General features: G+C 42.5%; 1 protein-coding gene across 1 annotated transcript; it reads right to left on the bottom strand.

The window, feature by feature from the left end:
* Nucleotides 1–1,816: 1,816 nt before the first annotated feature.
* Nucleotides 1,817–18,816, bottom strand: nuak1a (NUAK family, SNF1-like kinase, 1a). The gene is made up of 7 exons (XM_072673852.1): nucleotides 18,163–18,816; nucleotides 11,768–11,888; nucleotides 8,625–8,776; nucleotides 7,274–7,339; nucleotides 7,072–7,191; nucleotides 5,560–5,692; nucleotides 1,817–5,142 (listed from the first exon to the last, which is right to left on the bottom strand). Exons 1-7 carry the CDS (start codon nucleotides 18,391–18,393, stop codon nucleotides 4,112–4,114), a joined length of 1,854 nt encoding a protein of 617 aa, XP_072529953.1. The 5' UTR covers nucleotides 18,394–18,816; the 3' UTR covers nucleotides 1,817–4,111.
* Nucleotides 18,817–23,213: the final 4,397 nt, after the last annotated feature.

The raw sequence follows: 23,213 nt of genomic DNA, 5'->3' as shown, positions 1-23,213 counted from the left end.
CATAATCACTGGGCGACTGTTAACGATTTTCCGGAGGGAAAGGCAAACCGTTGAGAGAAGAATGAGGAGAAGTGGAGGGGAAATATTTGGAGAGGGGGTGAAAGTGTGTGTGTGTGTGTGTGTGTGGGTATGTGTGGGTAGTGGCAGCACTTATGCTGTCTCCCCATCGTCTGTCTCACCTAAGAGGAGATCGCCCTTAGGCTGGTAGATAAGAGCTGGCTGACACTGTAAAACATGCAAGAGGAGGTTAAGCATATCAGTACTGAACTCTCCAAAAATACTCCAGAATGCCATGTCGTTTTCCCTGCCCTTTGTTTTCCTTTCAGTTGAGGTTAGGGTCTGGGTGGGTGGACAGGGTCCTATAGCACCAGTTCAAAGTCCAACCTCCTTGTTTCTTGAGAACCACTTAAAGAAACTACCTGAAATACTGACAAGAAGTACATAAAATACATGCAGTAGACCTGTAGCGTTAGTCATGCTGTACACTCTTTGAGTAATGCCAAAAGAGAAGCACTTTTGGTTCCATAAAGAATGTGTAAGTGTAAAAGAAACCTTTGCACCAAGTGAAGTTTCTGTAGACATTTTAGCTCCTTTATTTTTACGAGGGTTTCAGCTTTGTCTAGTGGATCACCAACTTTGGAAGAGGTGGTCATGTTGAATGAAGTCCAGATGGACTGAGGACTTTGCTGAAAAGAAAGGGAAGGGTTTTTTTTTTGCTTTTCAGTGTTGTTGTAGTAAGGAGAAAACTATCCTTTTCCAGCCAGCTTCAGTCATTCTGTTTGGGTGGCTCACACGCAAACCCAAACACTCATACAGACAAAGGAAAGCATCTCCTCCTCATCTTCTCTTCTCCACACTACTTCCCTTTCACACATTTTGCCCGTAGAAAAGGTTGGGTGAGGTCATTGCTCTAAAAGTGGCTTTGACATCAGCGAGCTGACTGGAAGTCGTGTCACCCTCTTTTTTGGGGGGGTCTGTACTCTGTGTTCGTCTCTCTTTTCTCTTTTTCAGGGCTTTGTAGTGGTTGTTATGCAGGGGCCATGCATTCCTGCAAGGCTACTAGGCCAGACTTCCAAAGACGCTCGTAACTGTGCAGTCAAGAATGCCCTAAAGATCGAAATTGCTTTGGCTTTGCAAAGCAGAATTTTGGGGCAATATCATGACTTTTTTGGGTTTGTGATTAAAATGTTACCGAGAACGACCTTCAAGAAGATTTAGCAGACTCTGGAGTGGTGGTGCACAGTACTACTACCTGCATAAATATAGCCTTCATGAAAGAGTCATCAGAAGAAGACTTTTCCTGCCTCCTCACCACACATCTCAGCATCAGATGTTTTCAATGGCGCATGCAAATAAGCCTGATGCACTTTGGAAACAAGTCCTGTGGACTGATTGAAGTCAACTTTTGGCCGTAATGAGCAATGGGAGGATTGGGTTGATAATGTTTTGGGCTTGTGTTGCAGCCATTGCCAGAGGAAAGCAAAAATCATCTTGCTTTAAATATTACAGAAATCTGTAACTTTATGCCTTTTGGAAATCAGGTAATGGTTTTCAGCTCTGTGAGGATGTGCCTGTCCATATGCATTTTATGGTCACTCCTAAGCCTTGTAATCAGCCTCAATTCTTTAAGATGCTGTCTTAGGAGGAGCTGAGGAAACACAACCACGTGCCAAGACATTGTCTGACATAGCAAGATCTGCTGACACAGCATCATGCACTTTCGTGCAGGGCGTGCTATCACTGAAAACAAACAACTTTGTAATCTTAGCACAGCACAGTTTTAAGGAACGCAAACATATTCTGCACTCAGAAGAAATGTTGGCGGACCACTGACTTTTATTAGAGGCCATGGTGTTTTGGATTGAGCATGGACATCATAGTCCTAAATACATAATTTACTTTCACTTAGAACAAATAACACAGAGAATCTGTTTTGTCATATCTACTGCTTGTACCTAATTATGTAACTTATTTACTAATTATTAACACCGTAAATTGCAATATAATAGTTTTCATATGGACAATCTTTTGTCAAAGAAGGCACAAAACAAGACATTCATAGGCTCAAGGTTAACAACTTGTGTATGCCAACAACAACAACAAAAAAAACCCTAACAAAAAGGCAATGATATAAATGGTCATGGCAATAATGTACAGTAATATCATACAAGATTAAATAACAGCAGATTTAAATACATATAAATACATAGAGAATATCCAGTTAATTATTGCAACATGAATCTTACCTTAGATGATAAATATGCATTAACATCATTTTTTTCCAGTTTAGCAGATACAGAAGTACGGCATAATTCTTTTTTTGTTGTTTATATTTAGCCATGCGCTTCTTCCTGCTGCCTGTCATATATTGAGCACATTTGTCTTTTGAGCATCTGGCTTTGAGCCTGTTAAAGCTCTGCTACTTTTTCACTGCCTAGGAATTAAGCCAAAGCACTCTCACCCATTTGGATATTCAAACCTACAAGCAAAATGTATCCAAAACAACAACAATAACAACAACAAAGATACTAACATAGTATAACATTTACCACTGTGGATCCAGTTAACGATAGTATTCAATTGTCTGATAAACAGAAAAAAACAGCACAAGCACAATACTCAGGGCACAGGCTATTGTATGGTATGTCAAACTTGGAGCCAGTGTCCAGTCCTGAACCTGACCTTTTAGAAGTCAATAATTGATTTTTTCTAAGGGTCATGTTCAGGGAAAACTGAATTGTCAGTCATTTTTATCAACAGCTCTTCAGTGGTTCTGTGATGAAAACAAACACATATTAGTCGGTTTGGCTTCACACATTCAGTTTCGGTCAGAGGCGAAATGCTCGGTCAATTAGAATTGTATTAAACCTAATTTTGGAACCCAAACCCACATAAATATCATAAGTGGACTGCAGGGGAAAAGAAAAAACGCTATGGACCCTTTAAAACTTTCTTTTCATGACCTTTCACTTTCAGAATTGGCATCATTTCATGGTGCTGATCTTCTGCAAGAATGGTTTGGCCTATTGATCTGATTTCAATGGCCACCATTGTTGAAACACAGGGTGTTCCTGCACTGTATTTTCTCCACAGCTCACACCCTGTCCACCCACTACGAAGACCACATTTAAAAGGTGTGGATATAAAAGCAGCAGTGTTTGTGCCATGCTAAAGTCCTAAAAGTCCCCTCGCTATAACACTGACACAGCCTTTGAGCCCTACAAGTATTATTGTTATGGAGCAGTTAAGTCCTTATGAGGTTGACAGTCTAAAATAGATCTGAAGTTTTCTGTTGCTCAAAATATTCCTCATGTTGGAGGATCCTTGAGCAAAAAGAATAAGAATTAGAGATAAGAATAGAGCTTTAGACATGAGCTTTGACAGTGTTTTAGGAGGCACACTTCAGAATAACTGTTAATGACAGTTATTCGCTTTGCAAGACGGTCATATAGTGTGTCCACACAATTGATTTATGGAGTTTAACAGGCTTTTTCTTCCTGATCTTGTGCCTAATATTTACATTTTTATTTATAATACAATGTACTATTGTCAGGTTCTAGAGATGGAAGATGTTTCGTCACCTTCTTTGCCCTCACATATTTTATATGTGATCTAAAGTCCAAGATGTGGCTCCTGTACCTGTACTGAGAATGACTGATTATTTTTTGTGGCCAAGTACTCTGTGATGTGATATAACCAAAACCTAAATGAGAAATAAACCCCTGTAATAGTCTACCAAAATATTCTGTGCCTTATATACTGACAGTCATATCCTGATGTATTGTGCTGAGGAGGACACTATGTCAGTAAGGTGCTTGCTTCATTCCGCATGGACACTGAGTTGAATGTGAGAGCATCAAATACCAGTTTAGATCTGAAGCCTCAGATTTCCCTTCTCTCAGTGTGTAAACATAACAATGCTGTACAATGTCAGTGATTGGATGGATGGTCCAGCACGTCAAGTCCATCAAGTCCGTGCTGAAAGCTTCCGCCACTTTCCCATTGGCTTTTCACATATGTTCACTTGTTGTTCACTTGTGGGTCAGAAATGCTTATTGGACAAAGGTGAGAACATGTAGCCCATGCTCTCTGAAACACACTCTCTCCTCCTCTAGCTCAGCTGGTTGCTAATGTTCAATGCTTGCTGGTACACTTGAGTCACATCGTCCAGGTCCCCAAGCAGTGAGAAGCTTCCATTGTCTCCAGGAGATCCAGGGGGACTGCGGTTCACCTTTGCCCCGTGAAGAGGGACGGCCGCCTGGAGGCCCCTGAAGCCGGCCATCTGCAGCAGGTCCTCGGCCGACAGGCAACCCCTGATGTTGGGATTGGGTGAAGTGTGCGGCCAGTCCATGCCAATAGAGAGCCCCATCTCCTCACTCACAATGCTGGAGGGTCTGCTCTGGCTCCGAGAAAGGCCCGAGTCCGGTACATGACTTTCCCCATGAACACCCATGCTTGAGAGGGCGCTGTGAGCGGAGTACTTCCCGTTCCTCTTCAGTATGCCCTTACGAGCTGCCCTCTTAGGTGGCGAGCCATTTGGAGGGAGCACCACGCTGCCCCCTAGCAGTTCGGAAGACTCACTGCGCTCAGGGGATGAGTAATAGCCAGATTCACGCTGCTGGTTGTTCTTCAGGATGCCCTTTTTGGGCAGGGAGGGCATTATTTTGGCTGGTGAGCCGCCTAGAGTGTCCTCTCTCTCCGGACTGGATGTAACCTCTACATCCTGGTAACAGATGGAGCGGCGCAGTTCCACTTCACACAAGCTCTGTGAGCGCTGATCTCCGCTGCTGGCCCGTGTCTTTAGGATGCCTTTGGGTCTTTTAAGGCCTGGCTTCTCTTCCGTAACGGCCCTTGTGCCTCCGTCATTCTCCTTCGAGGACTTCCGGAGTCGCCGGGCTGGAGTGAGTCCAGTGGTGTTGGCAACAATATCAGTATGAGCTGCTTTGCCAGGCTGGGTGTCGGTGCGGTTCTGCCAGTCAATAAAGCGGGCCAGCATGGGCGAGCTGTTCTCTCGCTGAGTCTGGCAGTCACACACACTTGTTTTCCAGCCCCAGTTCACCCACCAGTGGTTGGCGATGTCCTCCACTGTGGCGCGGCGGTCCGGGTTTACCATTAGCATCCAGCGGATTAGGCCACGAGCATCTAATACACAGACAACAATCTGAGATTAACAATCTGCACTGATCAAAAACTTTTAATGTACACTGCTTATAATTTTACCAAAAACAAATTACACAACCTCAACACAATGTCTTTATCTGACAGGCAAAGGGAGTTTCATCACAAACTGATAAAAGTCCTGGTAAATATAGTACACGTGCATTGGTTTCATCTTGTACTGTTAAATGTACAGAAGTATGGAGCAAAATAAAACTCCATTATGACTGGTACAATACATGTACCAGTAGCATGTAGCATGTTTTATAGGTATGCTAAAAGTTCAGCTAACCTGCCATGACAAATCCAATAAAGTTTTGGGTGTCATAATAAGTTATGTAATAATTTTTGACCAGATCATCAAACCTCACTGAAAGAAGCAAATGCCGCGAGCATGCATACCTGATGACTGTGGTGGTTCCCTGTACTCCCCGTTGCTGATTTGCCGGATGAGTCTTTTGTGATCTCCTCCATCAAAAGGCATTGTGCCATACACCAGAGTGTACAGCAACACCCCAAGAGCCCAGCTATCAACCTGCCCACACAGAGGGACATGTGCCATATCAAATAATCTGTACCGACATAAAGATTACATCTGTTCACATTGGTATGTACTGGTTTATAGGTTATTTAAAACATATTTAGGCCATTTGAACCAGTTTAGAGACGTTTTGCTTGACTGTTGGCATCACAAACTTGACCCCAGATGAAAGAATAAATTCAAATTGTCAATGTATCTCGTGGATAAGAAGCTATCAGCCGCTGGTGGGCAGAAAGTGTCATTACAAACTTCTATAACCAAAGAATAAAACACCAGTTTGTACAGAAGTCCCTGTAGTTACTGTATAATATGTCTTAATGTGTGATTAGCCTTGCTGCGTTAAGGGGTTAAACTGCAAATGAACAATTGTTCATAATAAAGCATATACGCATCTTTACACCCTCATAATCTCAACTTTCACTGCCTAATGGCTTATGCTTTCTTGATAGGGAGTGCCGTCTTTTGTCTTTGCCCTACTGGCCACCCTTCTGATTACTCAGAGGAACAGTTCAGCAATCAGTCAGTGTTAAAGGGAACAATAGCTGATTAGAACACAGGAAGGTCCACTCCCATGACTGCTGACCTGTCTGACCCAGAGGAGATGAGAGGACCTCTGTGATTTTTGGCCCAGATCCACCAATTCCTGAGCAGGGGCAAGAGTAAGATGTAGTCTTTCCCATAGACCGACAAAACTGTTATGTAAGGACTGCTAGAGCCAGAGGAATGTGACGGGAAATGGTTTACATGCATGTTTTGCAGGTCTATAGTGTAAATTAGTGTGTTTCTGTGTCTGAAATCAAATATATATAAATGACTAAGAATTCCGATATCCTGTAGACACAGTCCTCTGCTTGGACAGGCCTTTTCTTTTTTAGCTACTTGCTTATGGAACAGAGGGACTTTACTTGGGTGCTGTATTACTGCTGATATCCGGTAAATAGTTGAGAGATTAGTCCTCAATCTGGCTGGCAAACACCCTGATTGTCTAAAACACAGGAAACTGATGCCTAACTGGGGTCTCAGACAAACCCTACACCTCGTAGTGCAGGGAAAAAGAGGGAGTATGAGTGTAAAGATTTCCTCTGGGACACTATCAAGGAACAAACTCATTGTTGTCTTTGTTGTCCTTGTGTGTTAATGTACTGTACTGTATGTCTGATTAGGATTTCCCCCCCTCTAACTGGAAGTGCTGCTATGTTATGGTGCGTTATCTCTGGATTGTTTGTTTTGATGTTCATTTTTAGAGCAGGCAAACTCACAGTTTGGTTTGAAAATAGTAATCTCATTTTAATGAAAAGGTCTGTGGCAACTATTTCGGAAGTCCTTGGCATAAACACACATGGTTAGAGCAGTCTGGGTGGAGTACGACTTACCTCTGGTCCTCGATATGGCCTCCCATTTACAATTTCAGGTGAAGCGTAGAGAGGGCTGCCACAGAAGGTTTGTAGAAGCTTGTCTTTGTGGTAGAGGTTGGACAATCCAAAATCTGCTATCTGGAACAAAGAGACACTCTGTATACAAGAACATGTTCTAACATAGAAAGCGTTTATGTGCACGGAATTGTTCTTAGCTTACCTTTATATTACAGTTTTCATCTAGTAACACGTTTTCCAGTTTTAGGTCCCTGTGCACCACTCCATTCTGAAAAACAGCATTAGCATTATAAACCTTACTGTTTTACATACAGTCCTGTCAAAGCATGTCCTGTCCAACCATGACTCAAACCATGTTGGGACATAATCCTCATGATGTGTATATTTATTGTTCAGGTTGACTTTTCCAAAAGCCCCCCCCCATTCACCCTACATCCTGCCTTATAAACAAACGTTCTGGAGTTCTCTCAGTCACTGAATATGCTATACAGATTAATTTCACACGTGTCACCGCATCGCTTAAGGTTACGGAAAAAAAGAAGTTGTGTTTAGTGTGGGAAAGAGGAAAGATGCTTTTTGGCTGTTCAGCAACACTTTTTGTGATTCCAATCAATTCACCAGGGTGACAGCATGTGTCCATGCGGGCATGTGCACACGTAGACACTCACTCCCTTTCCCACAGATACACACAAGCTAGTCCACTCGAGTTCTATCTCGCATCCCCCCTCCCGATCCTGCATATAAAAACTGCCCTGCCTCGACCTCCCATCCGTCGCACTGGCGACCTTTTGGCCGGTTCAGATGTGCTGTGGTCAGTAGGGCCACGGCTGGAATCCCCCAGCTGAGTTGATGACATCACTCTCTCAGCTGTGCTGACGGAAAGAGCTACTCTGTCCAGAACCTGCCTGGACCTGCTGCTGTCCAGCAGACTATGCTTCCAGCAGACGTGGCACTTTTTTTTTTTTTGCTGGGTTGTAAATCTACAACCTTTGACCCTTTTAGCCCTATAAATGTGTCAGTAAAACTGGTTAGATTAACTTCTACTTTTGACAGGGTGCCATTTTGCACATAGGATTATTATAAGATCACTCACACGGTAACTCTAATGCACAGGATTTGTATAGCTTAGATGGCGTTTATTTACTCTAGCTCTAGAGCTATATTCTAGGCCTGAAGAGCAGTTGTAATTTTGTTTATTAAACAAGAAATAGCTTCAGGTTTCAAACACTGCATAATGCATTATTATTGATAAGAAATGATTTCAAATGATATACATGTCACACCAAGATTATTGGCTATTTGCAGTAGCATAACCCCTCATGTCATATTATATTATTGTATATTATTGTTGCTGTAAAAAGAAACCTTGTATCTCCAAAATAGTAACAAGGTTTGATCAGACCAGGGACAAAATAGTAGCACATTCAGTACTGAGAGGAGCCAAAGGTGCTCTTTTTAGACAAATGGGACATGCGGAGCTAAGCCTCTTGGTTAATGGGACACATAAATGCGAGACGGCAGAATGACGGTTCAAGGCAGAGACTTCTGCTCACCTTGTGACAGTGGTGAACGGCTGAGACGATCTGTCTGAAAAAGTGTCTCGTCTCTCTCTCGCTAAGCTTGCGCCGCTCGCTGATGTAGTCGTAGAGCTCCCCTTTGCTGGCATACTCCATCACAATCACAATCTTATCCTTGTTCTCGAACACTGCGCATGCAGAGACAGAGACAGAGAAAATACACACACAGTGATTACACTGCTTACATTTTTGACGCTCGATTATCACAGTAATCCATTCTCAGAAGTCAAGCTAGGTTGAATACCAGACATGGGGAGTCAGCTTAGGCAGCTTGTTTAAATGTGCCAGCTCTAGCCTTCATTACCATTTGTAACTGATTGTCTCCTATCCCGCCTCATTGTAATTGATTCTGTGCTGGGTTTAAAGCGGTGTACTTCTGCTTCCTGCCGGGGCTCAGGGCCATGCTGCTGATGTGCCAGTGTTTGGGGTGGCGGATCTCCAGCCGGTCTGGCTTCAGTCATGGTCACACCGATTAGGAGCCGCCTTGGGCACTGCGAGCTGCCAGAGTTAACAGGTGCGAGGTGCAAAGTGGATGTGTGTCTATGTGTGTGTGTGTGAGAGACTAGCAAAAGTGGCTGCAGAGTGATAAGGACTTATGTAAGGAGGTTCTGGGATAGAAATAATTGTACAGTATATAGCTACACCACCACATTTGTCACGTCCGCTCGTATTACACGACCCACACACAGCCCTGTCCTTTGCCTTTTGCTACCTAAACAATTACCTCAATATTAAGTGATATCTAAACCAACATAATCTTATTTAAGAAATTTGCTTTACAACTGGGTTGACATTATAAAGACTACATAAACATATAGACACAAAAAATAAAAGGATGTTTCAACATGTTCTCCTTTCAGCACCTTGCCTTTCCATCAACCCAGTGGTGACTCTTTTTGTTTTCTGCTTGCGGGAGGCTGGTTGCCATGAAAGCACTCATTGGAGCGCATAGACAACAAGGATTTCCGCTGATGAGGCAGGCTTCCTTAGGCTTAGCACAGGTTATCAATATTCAAACAACCATCCAGCAAAGGATCTAACCTTTATGCTGCTGCCTCTAAAAACACTTTCAGACAGCCTAAGCATTGCTAAACTGTTGACAGGTTATGTTGAGGTCTGAATCGGGCCCAGATGTCCCACTTTAGCAGAGACTGTGAGTCTCTAGCCCTATGTATTCATCTCTTCAATCAATTCACTGGGCATCAGTAAAGGTCTTCAAATGGCCATCTGTTTAGTCTTTGCTATAAGTCCTTTACGAAGAGTCCTTCACTTCCAATCTTAGATGACCTCATGTCTATAACTTAGGAATAATTCATGCAGTTTACTTTCTATGTAATTACTGATTCATAATGTTAGAATATCTGAGGTATGTAACTGCCCACCAAACACACCATACTATATATATATAACTTACAAACAACACAATAACCAACTTAAATAGTGTAAACAATACAGTTTCATTGGGTCTTCTAATTACTAATGCTTTAAATTGCACGCCAAACAGCAACAATACATTTATCTGATGTATTATTATAGTCCATCCAGTAATCCAGTACTTGGTTTTCAAGATTTTTCTTGCCATGCAATCTTAATCATGTATCACTAATTGTAAAACACAATTAATAAACTAAACTATAAAACTAACTATAAAAAGGGGTCTATACTAAGGCAGAGCTCTATACAGAGTCATGACAACTCAAAGAACCGTTTTAATGCTCAAATGTCTCAAATGAACCTCTTAATATATTAAAATAAAATAAATTTCTTCCATAAAACCTTTTAAAATGCTTCTATATAGCATGTAAAAAGGGTTTCCACCCTTTGTTAGTCAAATAAGTCTTTTTACTTAAATTGGTCTACATATATAAATATTTTAAGTTTGGGGGATTGAGAATGATGGAGATTCTGCTCCTGGGCCCATGGTAGATCTTCAGGCTCTCCTACAGCGCAGTGATTACCTCACTCGAGCTAATCTGCTTTAGACACGGGTGAGCGGAGGCGCTCTACTTCGGCACCGTCTCCTCCAGTGTTTCAGACTGACGCCAGATCAGTATAATGGCCCCTGACTGTGGGCACGGTGGGACTCCACAGCCACTGCGTCTCCCTGTCCTTCAGCAGAGAGCGCCAGAAGGAGGCTTTAGCTTGGCCTTGCTTGGCAGATCCTACAGTGAGGTCCGCTATTCAAAAGGCAGCATCTTTAGGCATTCCATTCCACTGCACCCGTTTCAAAACGGCCTAAATTAGGTAAAGGAAATATTTGTCACACTCTTATGTTTTGAGTGGTTCGCTCTTGCAAGGTCAAGACTGGGTCACATTCAATGTGCGTCTGATTTATGATTCACTGCGCCCTTCAAAAATGCGGACGGCTACAGGCCCTAATGGGCCCCACGATTCTATATGTGCCTCTGTTTTCATTCTCGCCGTTTAGACGTTGCTGGATAAATGTCTGTGCCAATGAGCTCCCAGGCTTTTCTGTGATTCAGCTGGGCCAGAGAAACACTATATTTTCTTTTGCATTGTATGTTGTTTATGTACCAAAAACAGTCAGAATTTTAACATCAGCTATTGCTCAGTCTCTCTTTAGCCCTTAAAAATGACTTTGCTGTGTTTGATACTGTTCCATTATTTATTTAAATGACGTCTGTTCAGATTTGCTGCCCTGCATTGTGTCTCATTCTAAAAGCAGTCCAGGCTGATACAGTCCTTACAACACAACAACCGCCCCCCCCCCCCCAACACACACACACACACACACACACACACACAATTAGGTAATTCCACAAAACATCCTTTTAAGACCACTCTGAATTGCCATGCTGCTTTGCCATCAACAACTGGCCGTGCTCTCTCCAGATTGGTAGATGGCGCTCTCTCCGCTCATCATTCTTAAGCGATGTTGGCCAGAACAAGTGTCTGTTAGCTGGTTAGCTGGGGACTGCCTGGCAATGCCACATCGAAGCCCCTGTCTCAACTTTTTGTGATGAAGGCAGATGCAGTGTTAACAAAGGAACGTTGCTCGAATGACTTTCTTAATGGGCTATGAATGGTGGTACAAACAATGTACCATAAATTTCAGTGAACCTCAGTGAACACTGGGACAAGAACATTCTCACACTGACCTTCGTATATTGAGATGATGTGCGGGTGCCGAAGGGAGGACATGATCTCGATCTCTCTGCGTATGTGAACCATGTCCTGTTCATCTTTGATCTTCTCCTTACGGATGGACTTAATTGCCACCTGGAAAACAGAAGGAGGAAGAGAATGTGATTCCTGCGACCCTTAGCTTTTTATGTTGCAGGTTTACACGGCAGTATTACACGTCAGCTTTCATCTTTGTTGCTATTTCCAGGTAGCAGCTTTACATATTTGTAACCTTGTAGTCACTAATGACAAATGAGTTCATATCACTGTCCGTTGATGTAAAACACTGTGGTGCTACAGGCTGGTCCCTTCTGCTGACATGACACTCCTTGTGTCTCTTCTGATCGATTCCAACTACAACTAGATATTGATTTGTCCTAAAAGGGCAGTTAATTGATCAGCATGACAGATGTGAGGTATAGGGAGATATTGATTACATCATATGTGTTTAAGCCTTGCTGATAAAGGATATGTGTTTCGGGGGCTCCCCACAGCTGAGCAGCACAAGGGGTCATAGATCAATGAGGAAAGCTTCATCCTACAACAGTGTTCCAGCAGAGGCAGGAAGAGTGAGGTAAGAGCTTCCTGTCTCTAAACACCCCATTAGGTGACTCACTAGCTTTGTCTTGTTTGGAATTCACTGGTCAACACTTTGCAACAGAATCCAGACAATACAGGCACTTTGTGGTCGCCACATTACATTTTTAGAGATTACGGTATGCTAACGCGGTTGCCTTCAATGACTCAGACCACCTGAATATGTGCTTTGTGTTCTTTTCTTAATTTAGAAAGCCAGTATCTCTGTATAGGCTGCAGAGCTGAAGAGTTCTGAAGTTGTAGCGAGTGCCTTTAACCTTGAGTGAAAGTAGGTTCCTGAAAGGACGAGAGAGTGTCTCAGGAGACCGTGCGCCACAGAAGTTATTATTAGACATTCCATTTCCACAGTCCCCGAACTGAGGCTAGCACAGATTCGTATACAGCTAGCTTTCAGCGCATCAGCCTCAAGCTCCTGTGGCCGCTTGCATAAGACATACTAAATACTTAAATCTAAGCTAGGAGGTGTGCTTAAGTGCACTGCTTTCAGCTACTTAACAGACCTTTTTAGTAAAAGATCATACTTAAGTGATTTACAGCACTGTGTTTTTCCACAACTGGGAGCTGAAATAAAGAAACTGAAATTTAATGCCAACTTAAATGAAGGTGTAGAAATGAAAGTCAGAATTCACTTAACTTCTAAAACGCTACAGAACAACTACAGACTTGTCTTTCTTACTGCTATTATAACTAATAATAGCTAATAACTCAACCAGCTTGTACTGTTTCCCATGTAATTATTGTTGAGAAAGGATATAATACAATTATCAGAGCTAAAAAGGCTACGATGCTTTACACAACCAGCAACTCTTCCCAACAGACAGCGATGTCCATATACTTAACTGCTTAGAGGAGATTTGCGTCCACACCTATGCTTTAAGCTTTAGGGAGTGTTGCAGCTTTATCAAGCCAAGGAGGGAATTTGGTGAGCTGCAAGGGTGAAAACCGGGAATTATATCTACAGGAAGTCTGCTGCATGTTCCTGCACTGACTCATTAAATAGACCCGGGGAAGTGCAACTTCCTCTCCAGTCAGCATCATTCACAACACTCTTACCACTCCAGCCTTTTAGGGGCAAACCTAGCACAGCTGACCAATGCCCACAAAAATGTGATTCTTTGGGAAAAGAACTGGGCCTTAGCCAGTACATTCATGATGTTCAGCATGCCTCGGAATTTGTGTAATAGGCTAACTGATAGATAATGTACTCCACCTATATGGTGCAGACTTTGAGATAAGGTGGCCCAAAGCACCCTAGAGACAGGAGTCAGTTGCTATATTAGGCCCTGTTTGATAGGGCCAGTGTACATAGAGCGGCATGCAAATGTTTGGGCAGACCTGGTCAAAGTTTCTGTTATTGTGAATAAAGTGAGTAAGAGACGATCAAAAGGCCTAAAGTTAATGATTGCATGTTTCTTTACTAAGTTAAGCATCATTTACAAATTAACAAAAAAAAGAAAGGTGTCCAAAGCAGAAGTTTGGGCACCCTGTATGGTCATTACTTAGTAACAGACCAATTGGCAAATATCAGAACCTGCAAACACTTTTGTAGCCAGCAAATACTCTTTCAGTTCTTGTTCCTTGCAGAAGTGTTGCTACATTCCTCTTCTGAGGTTTATTCACATATTATTGATGATGTTTAAGGGCATTGGCAAAATCTTCAGCTTGCACCTATTGTGGTAGTCCATTGTGTATTTTGAGGTGCGTTTAGGATCATTATACTGCAGTAGAAGCCAAACTCTTATCGTCTTCAGCTATGTTTTGTCTCAAGAATTTTTTTTTTCATTTTTAGTTATATGACTCTGATACTTTTCTTCTTTCCTAGGAAATATTAAATCTAAATCTATAAAGTTTTGTATATCACTGTATACACATGTCTGCAACAAATGAATTTTTATATAACTGAAAATTGTGATTCTTCTGAAAGGTAGCATACATTGCTAGAAAGCATAGAGACTCTGCAGTATGACAGAAGAGCTGTCCCTTTTAGACCTGACCCTAATTACAGTGAAAGCACAAACTCATTAAAGTCGTATTGCAGCCTGCAGGCAGGCCGCGCTGAGGGAAACAGACCCAGACACGCCCGTGCAGGGCTGTTAGCCTGGGCCAGCCAGGGCTACGGATCATTTAGCAGGCGTCTGATGCATAGGCCAGCTGGCTTTAGGCTTCTCCCGGTTCTAAGCTCTGTCTAAAGGAAGGTGCTATCGCGCTTGCACAAATAGACTAGTGTATTTGTTTGAGCAAGACAGACAACAGGTGTGCTGTTTTTATCTGAGTGGCAGCTGAGGAGAAAAGCAATACTCTGATGCAGTGGGCCGTGCAAGAGGAGCGGATTAAGCTTAGAGCAACCACGTCACACAAAATTACACACAATACGTCTTCAGTGAGGATGTACAGAAAAGAGTGGTCTCTTTCACAGAGTTCTTACTAAGGGTGGGCAAGGATCTCTTTATCGTGATAAATTACATCACAATATGAGCATACAGCATCATGAGCTGGCAGACGGTTTAGAAAAGGTAAGAGGTATAGCTGGACTAGGTTTTGCCCTATTGTTAAAAGATGAGCTCAAACTCAAGCTTCTGATCAAGCCAGAAGACTATTTAAGTAAGCCTTAATTGGATGAAGTAATTAACAATTTGTGTGGACAGTTTTTTGTTTTTTTTCCCCCAAACTTAGTCATTTCCAACACCTTTTACACTATGCTATGCTGGGAGGGTGACAGCTAACGTGCTTTCTGCCTGAGGCCTCTGCATCTAATCAAACTGCAACTAATGTAACTTCATTGTACAGCTGAACACACTTGGAGAAGATCACTGACTGCCAAATCTGTTACCCCAGTTAACAGACGTCCGAACTGTCTAGTATCACGTTAAGTGAAAGTAGGGGGCTGGAGGGCCATCCTTCTCCAACAAGCGTGAGCAAGGCCAATTATGCTGTCTGGAACCTCCGGCCATGGATGGCTGCAATCTCCTGATGATGGGGCCAATGGACAGCTGCATCACTTAGGGGCCTGGGAACATTTTTAAAGGTGTCACTAAGCAACTTGCAGTCTTAGAAGTGTCTTAGGAGTGTAAACCACATGCCCAAATGTTTACTACTTACTGCTGAGACACAGATGTGCAAATGCACACACACAGCTTGTCTGGAGTGGTATAAAGCCACCCCCCCAACCCCACCCCACCTGCATTGAGCTGTCGAGCAGTGGAACTGTGTTTTTTGGAATGACTGTGCTCGATTCAGTACTTTTGGGATGAATTGGGGAGTTAAGGATGAAGTGGGGTGGTGATCATCCAACTTCCTGACCTCGCTTCCTAACGCTCTTGACGCTGAATGCAATTAAATCCTCACAGCAATGCTCCGAATCTACTAGAAAGCCTTCCCAGGACAGAAGAGACAGTTACTTCAACAAAATCAGGATAAACTCACTTTTAATATCCTTGCTTTCAGAAGAAACAATGAACAGCTGTCCCAATACTTTTGTCAATATGGTGTATATACTCAAAACATACTGTGACATACTGTGCTGTAAATAATCGTAAAAATAAAATAAAAAATTCTGTTCTGCTTTCCAGTCCTAAGTGACTTTTTTTGCTGTATCGCTCACCTGTAGTTTCTCCAGTAACATCAGTCTGCCTGCTCCTCTCCTCCTTATCGAAACTCACTCAGACACACAAACATATACACATATGTACAGGCTATATATGTTGGGGAGTATATAATAGTGATAGAGATAATCCAAGAGTCTGTACTGTGAATGAATCAGGCATGTGTAAATGCCATTTAGACTGGAAGAGCACACTATGAGTCTGAGAATGCGCTGTGTCTAGAACCTCAGTCAGGTGAGTCTGCTTTGTTTATGCATGTGCTCGCACATGCGGGAGCCTGCATATTTTTTATGCTCTATCACATCTTGAGTCATTCTGCTCTTATTTAAACCAAAGAGCTCCTTAGCAAGAGGCACTGGGAGCGTCTCACAAGAACCTGCTCCGTTGTCTCACAATTCTCTTTCCCTTCAGGTCCTTAGCACAGAGACGCAAGCCAGACAGAAGACTCTCAGGGGCATAAAGTGTTTGCAATCCCACACCCAGCATTCCAAACAAGTGGAAACTTTTTTCCCCTTTCACCCTGCCAGCCCCGAGGCTGGACTAGGATAACAACACAAGCATGTGGGCTTGAACCCTCTGAAAGGTGCATGTCAACAAACAACAAGAGGACTTGAGCTGGGTCAATTGCTTTCCCAACAACACTCTCTAATATGTTTGGGTAGCTACCCCATCGTGACCACTAGATTGCCAGCTAATGCTCTTTTTAGGCCCCTTGTTTATAGTCTTGAGCTAAAGGAGTCCAGACACAAGCATGATCAAACAGCTGAAAAACAGCACCCCTAATGAAGACTTCAGTGCGACTCAGTAAAAGCAGGTGCTGGTATTAAGAAAGAGATAAAAACACTCGACCCGTCTCTGCGCTTCCTAAGATCCAGCTTTTTTTTCTTGGGATTAGTGTACTGACCTAATTTCACTGAAGCAGAACTGGGTTATCCCAGTTTTTGACCTATCCTTGCTTATGTCATTTCGCAGGAGGGGGGCAGTGCGGCCTGAATCCTAATTCAGCTTGAAGCGGAAAAACAAAGCAAAAAACAGTATGCCATGAACCTGTTGGGCTAACTCAGAGGGGGATACAATACACACATGTGTAATTACCATGAACATTTTCAGCATGCTACACATAGCAACCTCTAACCTCTCCTGTAAAACACATTGGTTGCTTGACCCCTGCTCTAGGGGGACGGAAGAGCTCTTGCCCTGTGTAACTAAGCGTGTAACTGCAGCCATTAAAGGTACCAAACTGTAGTACCCCCAAGGGTATGTGTTCAGTGCCTTATGTTTGGGACCCTATTCCTTTTTCCCCACATTGTTGAAGTGGCATTGCCTCCATACATTCTGGACGTCTGTAAAAGTGAATGTAGCGAACCTTTAAAACTCATAAGGTTTGTATCCTGGTCAACACAAATGTACCTGTACAGTTTTTTTTGGACAGTTCTCTCCGCTACTCAAACAGTTCCCAACTTCTCTAGACTCTAAGACATCTGTCTTAATTACAATCATAATAATAATATAGCTATTGATAGATAATCTCCTGAATTTCAGTTGGTGTGTTAGAGTAGGAAGTAGGAAAGGCTGGATGTGCAGCAAGGGGGTACTCCAGGATGAATTAGGAGCCACTGGGCTACACAGGTCGAAGGTTCGACCCCTGGAAAGTAAATGCAAAAACATCTGCTCTCAGAACTTTTATCTACACCTGTTAACACAACCGTTACCATGTCTTTGTAGCTCTCGCTTGGGGAAATTCAAAGTAGGCCAATATAAGAGTAGGCCGAAGGTTCTCAAACCTGGTCTTTTGAGTCTATCTTCTCAGTATAAGAATGCTGCTCTGTGGTCACTCTGTTATCCACCTTTGACACTAAATCACTAAATCAATGTTTAAATGAGTAGAAATGCATGATAAAACCTGATCTCAGATCAGTGTTCTTATTAAATACAGACTGTGGTTCTGACATTGCATGATTTCTGGGTCAATTGAGTCAAGAGCTGGGAAAGCACAGTTAACCTAGTATGCTATCTGTCTAGAAGCTGAAGTGTATTTTAGTGAAGGGTGACTCTAGCTTCCATAGAACGGCAAAGATGCATGCTGCACAGGCTGCCTCCAGTAACAGCACTGGGGAAACTTGCAGCTTCTGACAGGGAGGCTCTCAGTAGCCTCTCCGTGTAGGACTCACCACTCGGCCGGTGTGTTTCTCCACCGCTTTCTTCACTTTTCCGTACGTGCCCCTGCCAAGCGTCTCCAGCAGCTCGTAGCGGTGCTTCAGGTTGTGTTTGTGGTGGTGTTTCTTCACACTGGAGCCTCTCCTCAGCGCGAGGGAGGGCGGCATTTCCCCCGGAGGAAAGTCCACGGGCAGCGGCGTGTCTGCCGCGGCAGGCTGCTGCTGCTCTCCACAGCCCGGCTCCATCCCTCCACAAAACCCGCCTCAACTTCTGCTCTGCGACTAAAGCCGACGCGAGTCGCTCATGAGTGGCGGTGTGTGCGCTTAGCTGGAGATGTGGTCAGTTGAGCAATGTAAAAAAAAACTACAACAACACTGGGGTAGCGCTGTCTGCCCTGGCGAACTGTCCGGACTCCCCTCTCTGTCAGTCGGTTTAGTGGTTCTTCGTGAAGTGAAGGAGGTCTCAGCTAGTTCAGACTCTGTGGGGGTGCGAGTTGTAGAGAAGTCTTCGCAGCGCTGGGGAAAAGTTGGAGCGAAACAGAGGACAGCTCGGTGCAGTGTGAGGGCTGTGGCGGCTGCTCACATGTGGAGGGGAACAGTGGCATGCTGAGCAGATTAACACTGCCGGCCTCCAGCCCCCTGCCCTCCCCTCGCCTCCGATTCCTCTCCACTCCAGCACTCTCCAATGTGAATGCGAGGAATGCAGGATGAAGGCGGGCTTCACTGCCCCCACTTACCGCACTCCACCGTATGCGTCTGTGTGTGTGTGTGTGTGTGTGTGTTGCTGAGGTTAAGGTTAAGGTTAGGTATAAGTGGCTGCAGTAACACGAAAAACACTGGCAGTCCTCACTAATATAGTAAAACAAATGTAAATGTCTGACAATGTGCACAATTAGCAATATGGGTGAAACACTTCAAGGGATCTTAAATGTCAATACAGTGCTCATTATGTGAGAAACACTTGGTAGGCTACATGCCAAGCCTTGTAAGCATCAGACAGAAAATGTTTGAAATGTCAATGGCTGATTTCAGTTCATTTGCGCTACCACCGGTAGACTTCTGTGTGTTTTATAGACCACTCGTCTTTCTGTACTAGTATTATAACACTGCTAGAGTTAGTGTATTATTCAACCCCTGCATGACAAGCATCTTTAGTACTTAGTAGCGAGTAGATGCATAGCCTCGCTGGCAGCGTGCTTAAGGAATCTTAGCCCATTCCTCCAGTTCACTAACAGTAATTGAGTTTACGTGTTACAGGCACCTTATTCAAATCCCACCAAAGATATTCTGTGGGGTTCAAGTCAGGTGACTGTGACGACCACTCCGGAATCTTCCAGGACGTCTTCTGAAACCGAGCCTTGGTGGATTTGCAGTATGCTGCAGTATGCTTGGGATCATTGTCCTGTTGCAAGGTCCAATTACGCCCAAGCCTCAGCTTCCTCACAGAAGGCATGACGTTTTCTCCTATGATATCCTGATACTCCATTGAATCCATCTTGCCCTCCAGGTTTCCAGTGACAGAGGGTTATTTATATGGTTTTGAGCAGATTGGAGTTGACTTTTCATGTGCTTTGGAATAGGTGTATGGGCATGGAGACATTCAGAGTTGAGTATGCGCCCTACTGTTCAAACTGAAACCTCAGTGCCTGCTGCCACCAAATCATGCTGCAGGTACTTTTGCAGTCATTTAACTACCATGTCCATGTAGTGTATCCAGTGTTCCTTAAACTTTGAACTGGTGAACTCTGCTTCCAACTGTATCGCTGACGTAGTGGACTGCAGGGGAAACCACTTGTTATATTAGTTGGGTTGAGCTATATAAATTGGTCTTGTTTGTTTGATTGGCTTATTGCACACAGCTGGATGTTTGTGGCTAATAAACCTACTTTGCAAAGGGGAAGGGGGTTAATAATTTCAATTGCAACTGTACACCCTTGTAAAGGTGTGCAGACTATTAGTCTTTCTGTACCATTGTGGACCATAAAAGCATTCCAAGCAACAAGGACATTTTCTCTGGTCCTCAGGTTCTCACTTCCAAACATGTTTTTACTTTCAAAACTAACTGTGTGGTATGTCGGTGTATGGTAGTAGTTAGTCTCTCTCTCTGTGTGTGTGTGTGTGTGTGTGTGTGTGTGTGTGTGTTTAGGCTACTTTTACTATTAGTGAGGACCAGATGTCTTCACAAGAAGTAAAGTTCCAAGAAGTGAGGACATTTTTATTAAAATATGTTTACTGTTAAAATAACTGTGTGTTTGTGTACCTGTATGTGTACACCCGTAATGCAAGGTCCAAATGCCCTCACAAAAAAAAAAATATTTACTTGTTGATGACTTCTATTTCCATTATATTGGTGCTACCAATAAAAGTATAAAAAAATCTTTATTATGAAACTTGTTCTGTTTTTTATTTTAGCCAGAGAGACAGTTCTCTGTTACAGACTTAGGTTTATCTTTATATTGCACAATCATGCACAAACATCAAATAAAATGTGTGTGTGTGTGAGAGAGAGATAGAGCGAGAGAGAGAGAGAGAGAGAGAGAGAGAGAGAGAGAGAGAGAGAGAGTAAGAGTGAGTAAGAGAGAGAGCACAGGAAGAATCGTGCATTTCTGAAGAGCTGTTTTGACAGGAAAGGCCTGTGTTTTTCTCTGGGGATATCAGCGTGGTGTGTGTGTGTGTTCTGTTACAGAAACATTAGCCTTGGCTCAAAAGCAGGTCCAATAGTTCCAGCATTCGTAATGAGGGGACATACATGTTTTTCTGATCTGTGTTCTAAATGCCACATGCTATTTGTGGTCTCCTTCAGGCCTGGCCATGCAGTTCATTTAAACAGCTGGGAATTTAAAGAGCCACAATAAGCTTACTTTTATATAATTTATATGTTTTGGTGATTCACAAACAATTCTGGGAGAAGGTGAACTGCTTAAAGTACTTGTTGTACTTTAACATGCTTCATCTGGGACATCTGGGTTTTACCATTGTCACTCGTGACATATCAGCAAAGCAATAAATCAAATGGCAGTGTAATCTGTAGTGAAGTGTTCACTAATTTACACAGTATTTTATTATAATAGGTATGGGAGAGCAAAACATTTTTAAAACTGAGATTAACAATATTTCAGCACAAGCAAACCACATATATTTGCTACAAGCATTATTTCCATCACCAACTGTTTACCAACATTCAGCCCAAATGACATGAGTAGAAATGTTATAATTAACCCCATATATGAGTAGAAATTGCTGACATATGGCTAGCGAAAAGAATCTATGTTGAATATGCCATCTTTATTTTTTACAACAGAGTGATAAAATATTAGAAAAATAAACATGTTATGGCTGCAAATGTTGTTAAAGCACTAGAGTACTAGAACTTACACACAGTAATTATATCACTGGAAAGATAAAATACAGATGTCCCCCAGATTAACTAATCCAGTCCATATAGGGCTGTTGTTAACTTTGGGTATTGTAGTTGTAAAACCATGGTACAACTAAACCCATCAGGTGGTGGAATGCTTTCTCAAGCCTGGCTGGCTCTCACTGTCAGTTACTTTCCTCACTGTCAGGGACCTTTTTCAGAATAAAGAAACATCACAAATAACAGTATTATAGAAATACGAGAAGATGGCCAAAACACATTTTTTAAGTGACGTAACAATCAGCTTTAATTCTACTGACTCATCAAATCTGTCCACTAATTAGTCTTCCCACAACATACAGTGCATCCCTAAAACACAGGAATCTTCTGTTCCACCTAAATTGGGGCAGACGCTAAAGGAAAAGTACTGAAAACACAGGACCATTAAAGTGTGAAAGTGTAAACTTTTTGTGTTTTACCCCACATTTCTTTGTATTATGCTCTTCCCTACAACTTAAACTTTGTCTAATGGACAAACTACTTTATCATTTATTTTGACTACAAATCTCCTACTTTGAAGGCCTGTCTGTCTTCGGACATAACTGTTGAACATAATGTTTTTAATGACTTTTTAATAAAAACATAAATGTTCTGCTCATATAGCAATGTGTATTTATATTTGTTGCATTTATATAAAAAGGTCATGTACAATTCCAGATTCTAAAGACATGTTAAGCAGTCACCAGTGTTCAAATACTTGTTAGTCTCGTTGGTCCTTTGGCCTGTAGTTTGACCAGATGCAGTGGTATGACGCAGGACTATGCCCTCAGAGAGTGGTCGTAGAGTCATATTAGTGGAGTGGCCTACTTAGGAACTGGGAGTCAGCTGCTGCTCATTTTTGTATAAATAAAAAATGCATTAATATTTATTTTTTAAAAAGGTGTTCAGGCATTAATGTTGCTATGCATAGCTACTATATATATATAAGTATATAGACTATACTTACAACTTTTAAACGGTTCTTTACACTGACACATCTCTCTTTTCAAACACATCTCTAGAACATCTGATTATGGAACCAAATGTTTCAAACCGCCTTTACATGAACTTGTCATTGTTTCTTTATTGCATCCATCTAAACATGACCCTACAAATGGACAAATTCAGAAAAAAACAGCTCTTTATTGAGCAATGCCCTCAAGTTGCTCACCTGCTTTATGTTTTCCCAAAACCGAGTCCAGGAACTGATCTCACATCCTCATGTTTTTTTTCTGCATTGCTTGTTTTGATAAGGCCATGTCTGGTTCCAGTTCTTCTGCACGTTTTATGCTTATTTTTGTGTTTTGATGTTTAAGTATGTTTATGACCATGGTGAAGTAAACTTGTTAAACATGGTCTTAATGAAAGCTGGTATGTTTTATTTCAGTCCAACAGCACCCTCTACCTAGAAGGTTTTGCACTCCATCCACAAGTATTCTGTACTGCAATAAAGGATCTTTGGGGATATGCCGCCATCCTTTGAGGAACCTACAACAGCACAGGAGTAGATCTGTTTTGGGATATTTTTCCACCACCAGAGACTGCTGTAAGGCCGACACATTGTAAACTCAACTGCGGAATGCATTATTATATCAGATACTTGCTTCAAACATTTTAAGCGTCTGGTAGTCTTATTTATTCATTTATTTGTAATTATTAATAAATGGAT

Source organism: Salminus brasiliensis, chromosome 2 (genome assembly GCF_030463535.1).
Source record: "Salminus brasiliensis chromosome 2, fSalBra1.hap2, whole genome shotgun sequence".
Classification (NCBI taxonomy): Eukaryota; Metazoa; Chordata; class Actinopteri; order Characiformes; family Bryconidae; genus Salminus; species Salminus brasiliensis.
Note: the sequence above shows the minus strand (reverse complement) of the source record. Positions and strands in the feature narration are given on the sequence as shown.

Bases quoted from the DNA above. Each gene is read 5' to 3' on its own strand.
- nuak1a (XM_072673852.1), bottom strand. From the start codon at position 18,393: ATGGAGCCGGGCTGTGGAGAGCAGCAGCAGCCTGCCGCGGCAGACACG. The intron at 5,693-7,071 runs GTAAGTCGTACT...CTGTGTGGGCAG, and splicing joins GGCCATATCGAGGACCAGAG to GTTGATAGCTGGGCTCTTGG. The intron at 5,143-5,559 runs GTATGCATGCTC...TCTGTGTATTAG, and splicing joins GGAACCACCACAGTCATCAG to ATGCTCGTGGCCTAATCCGC.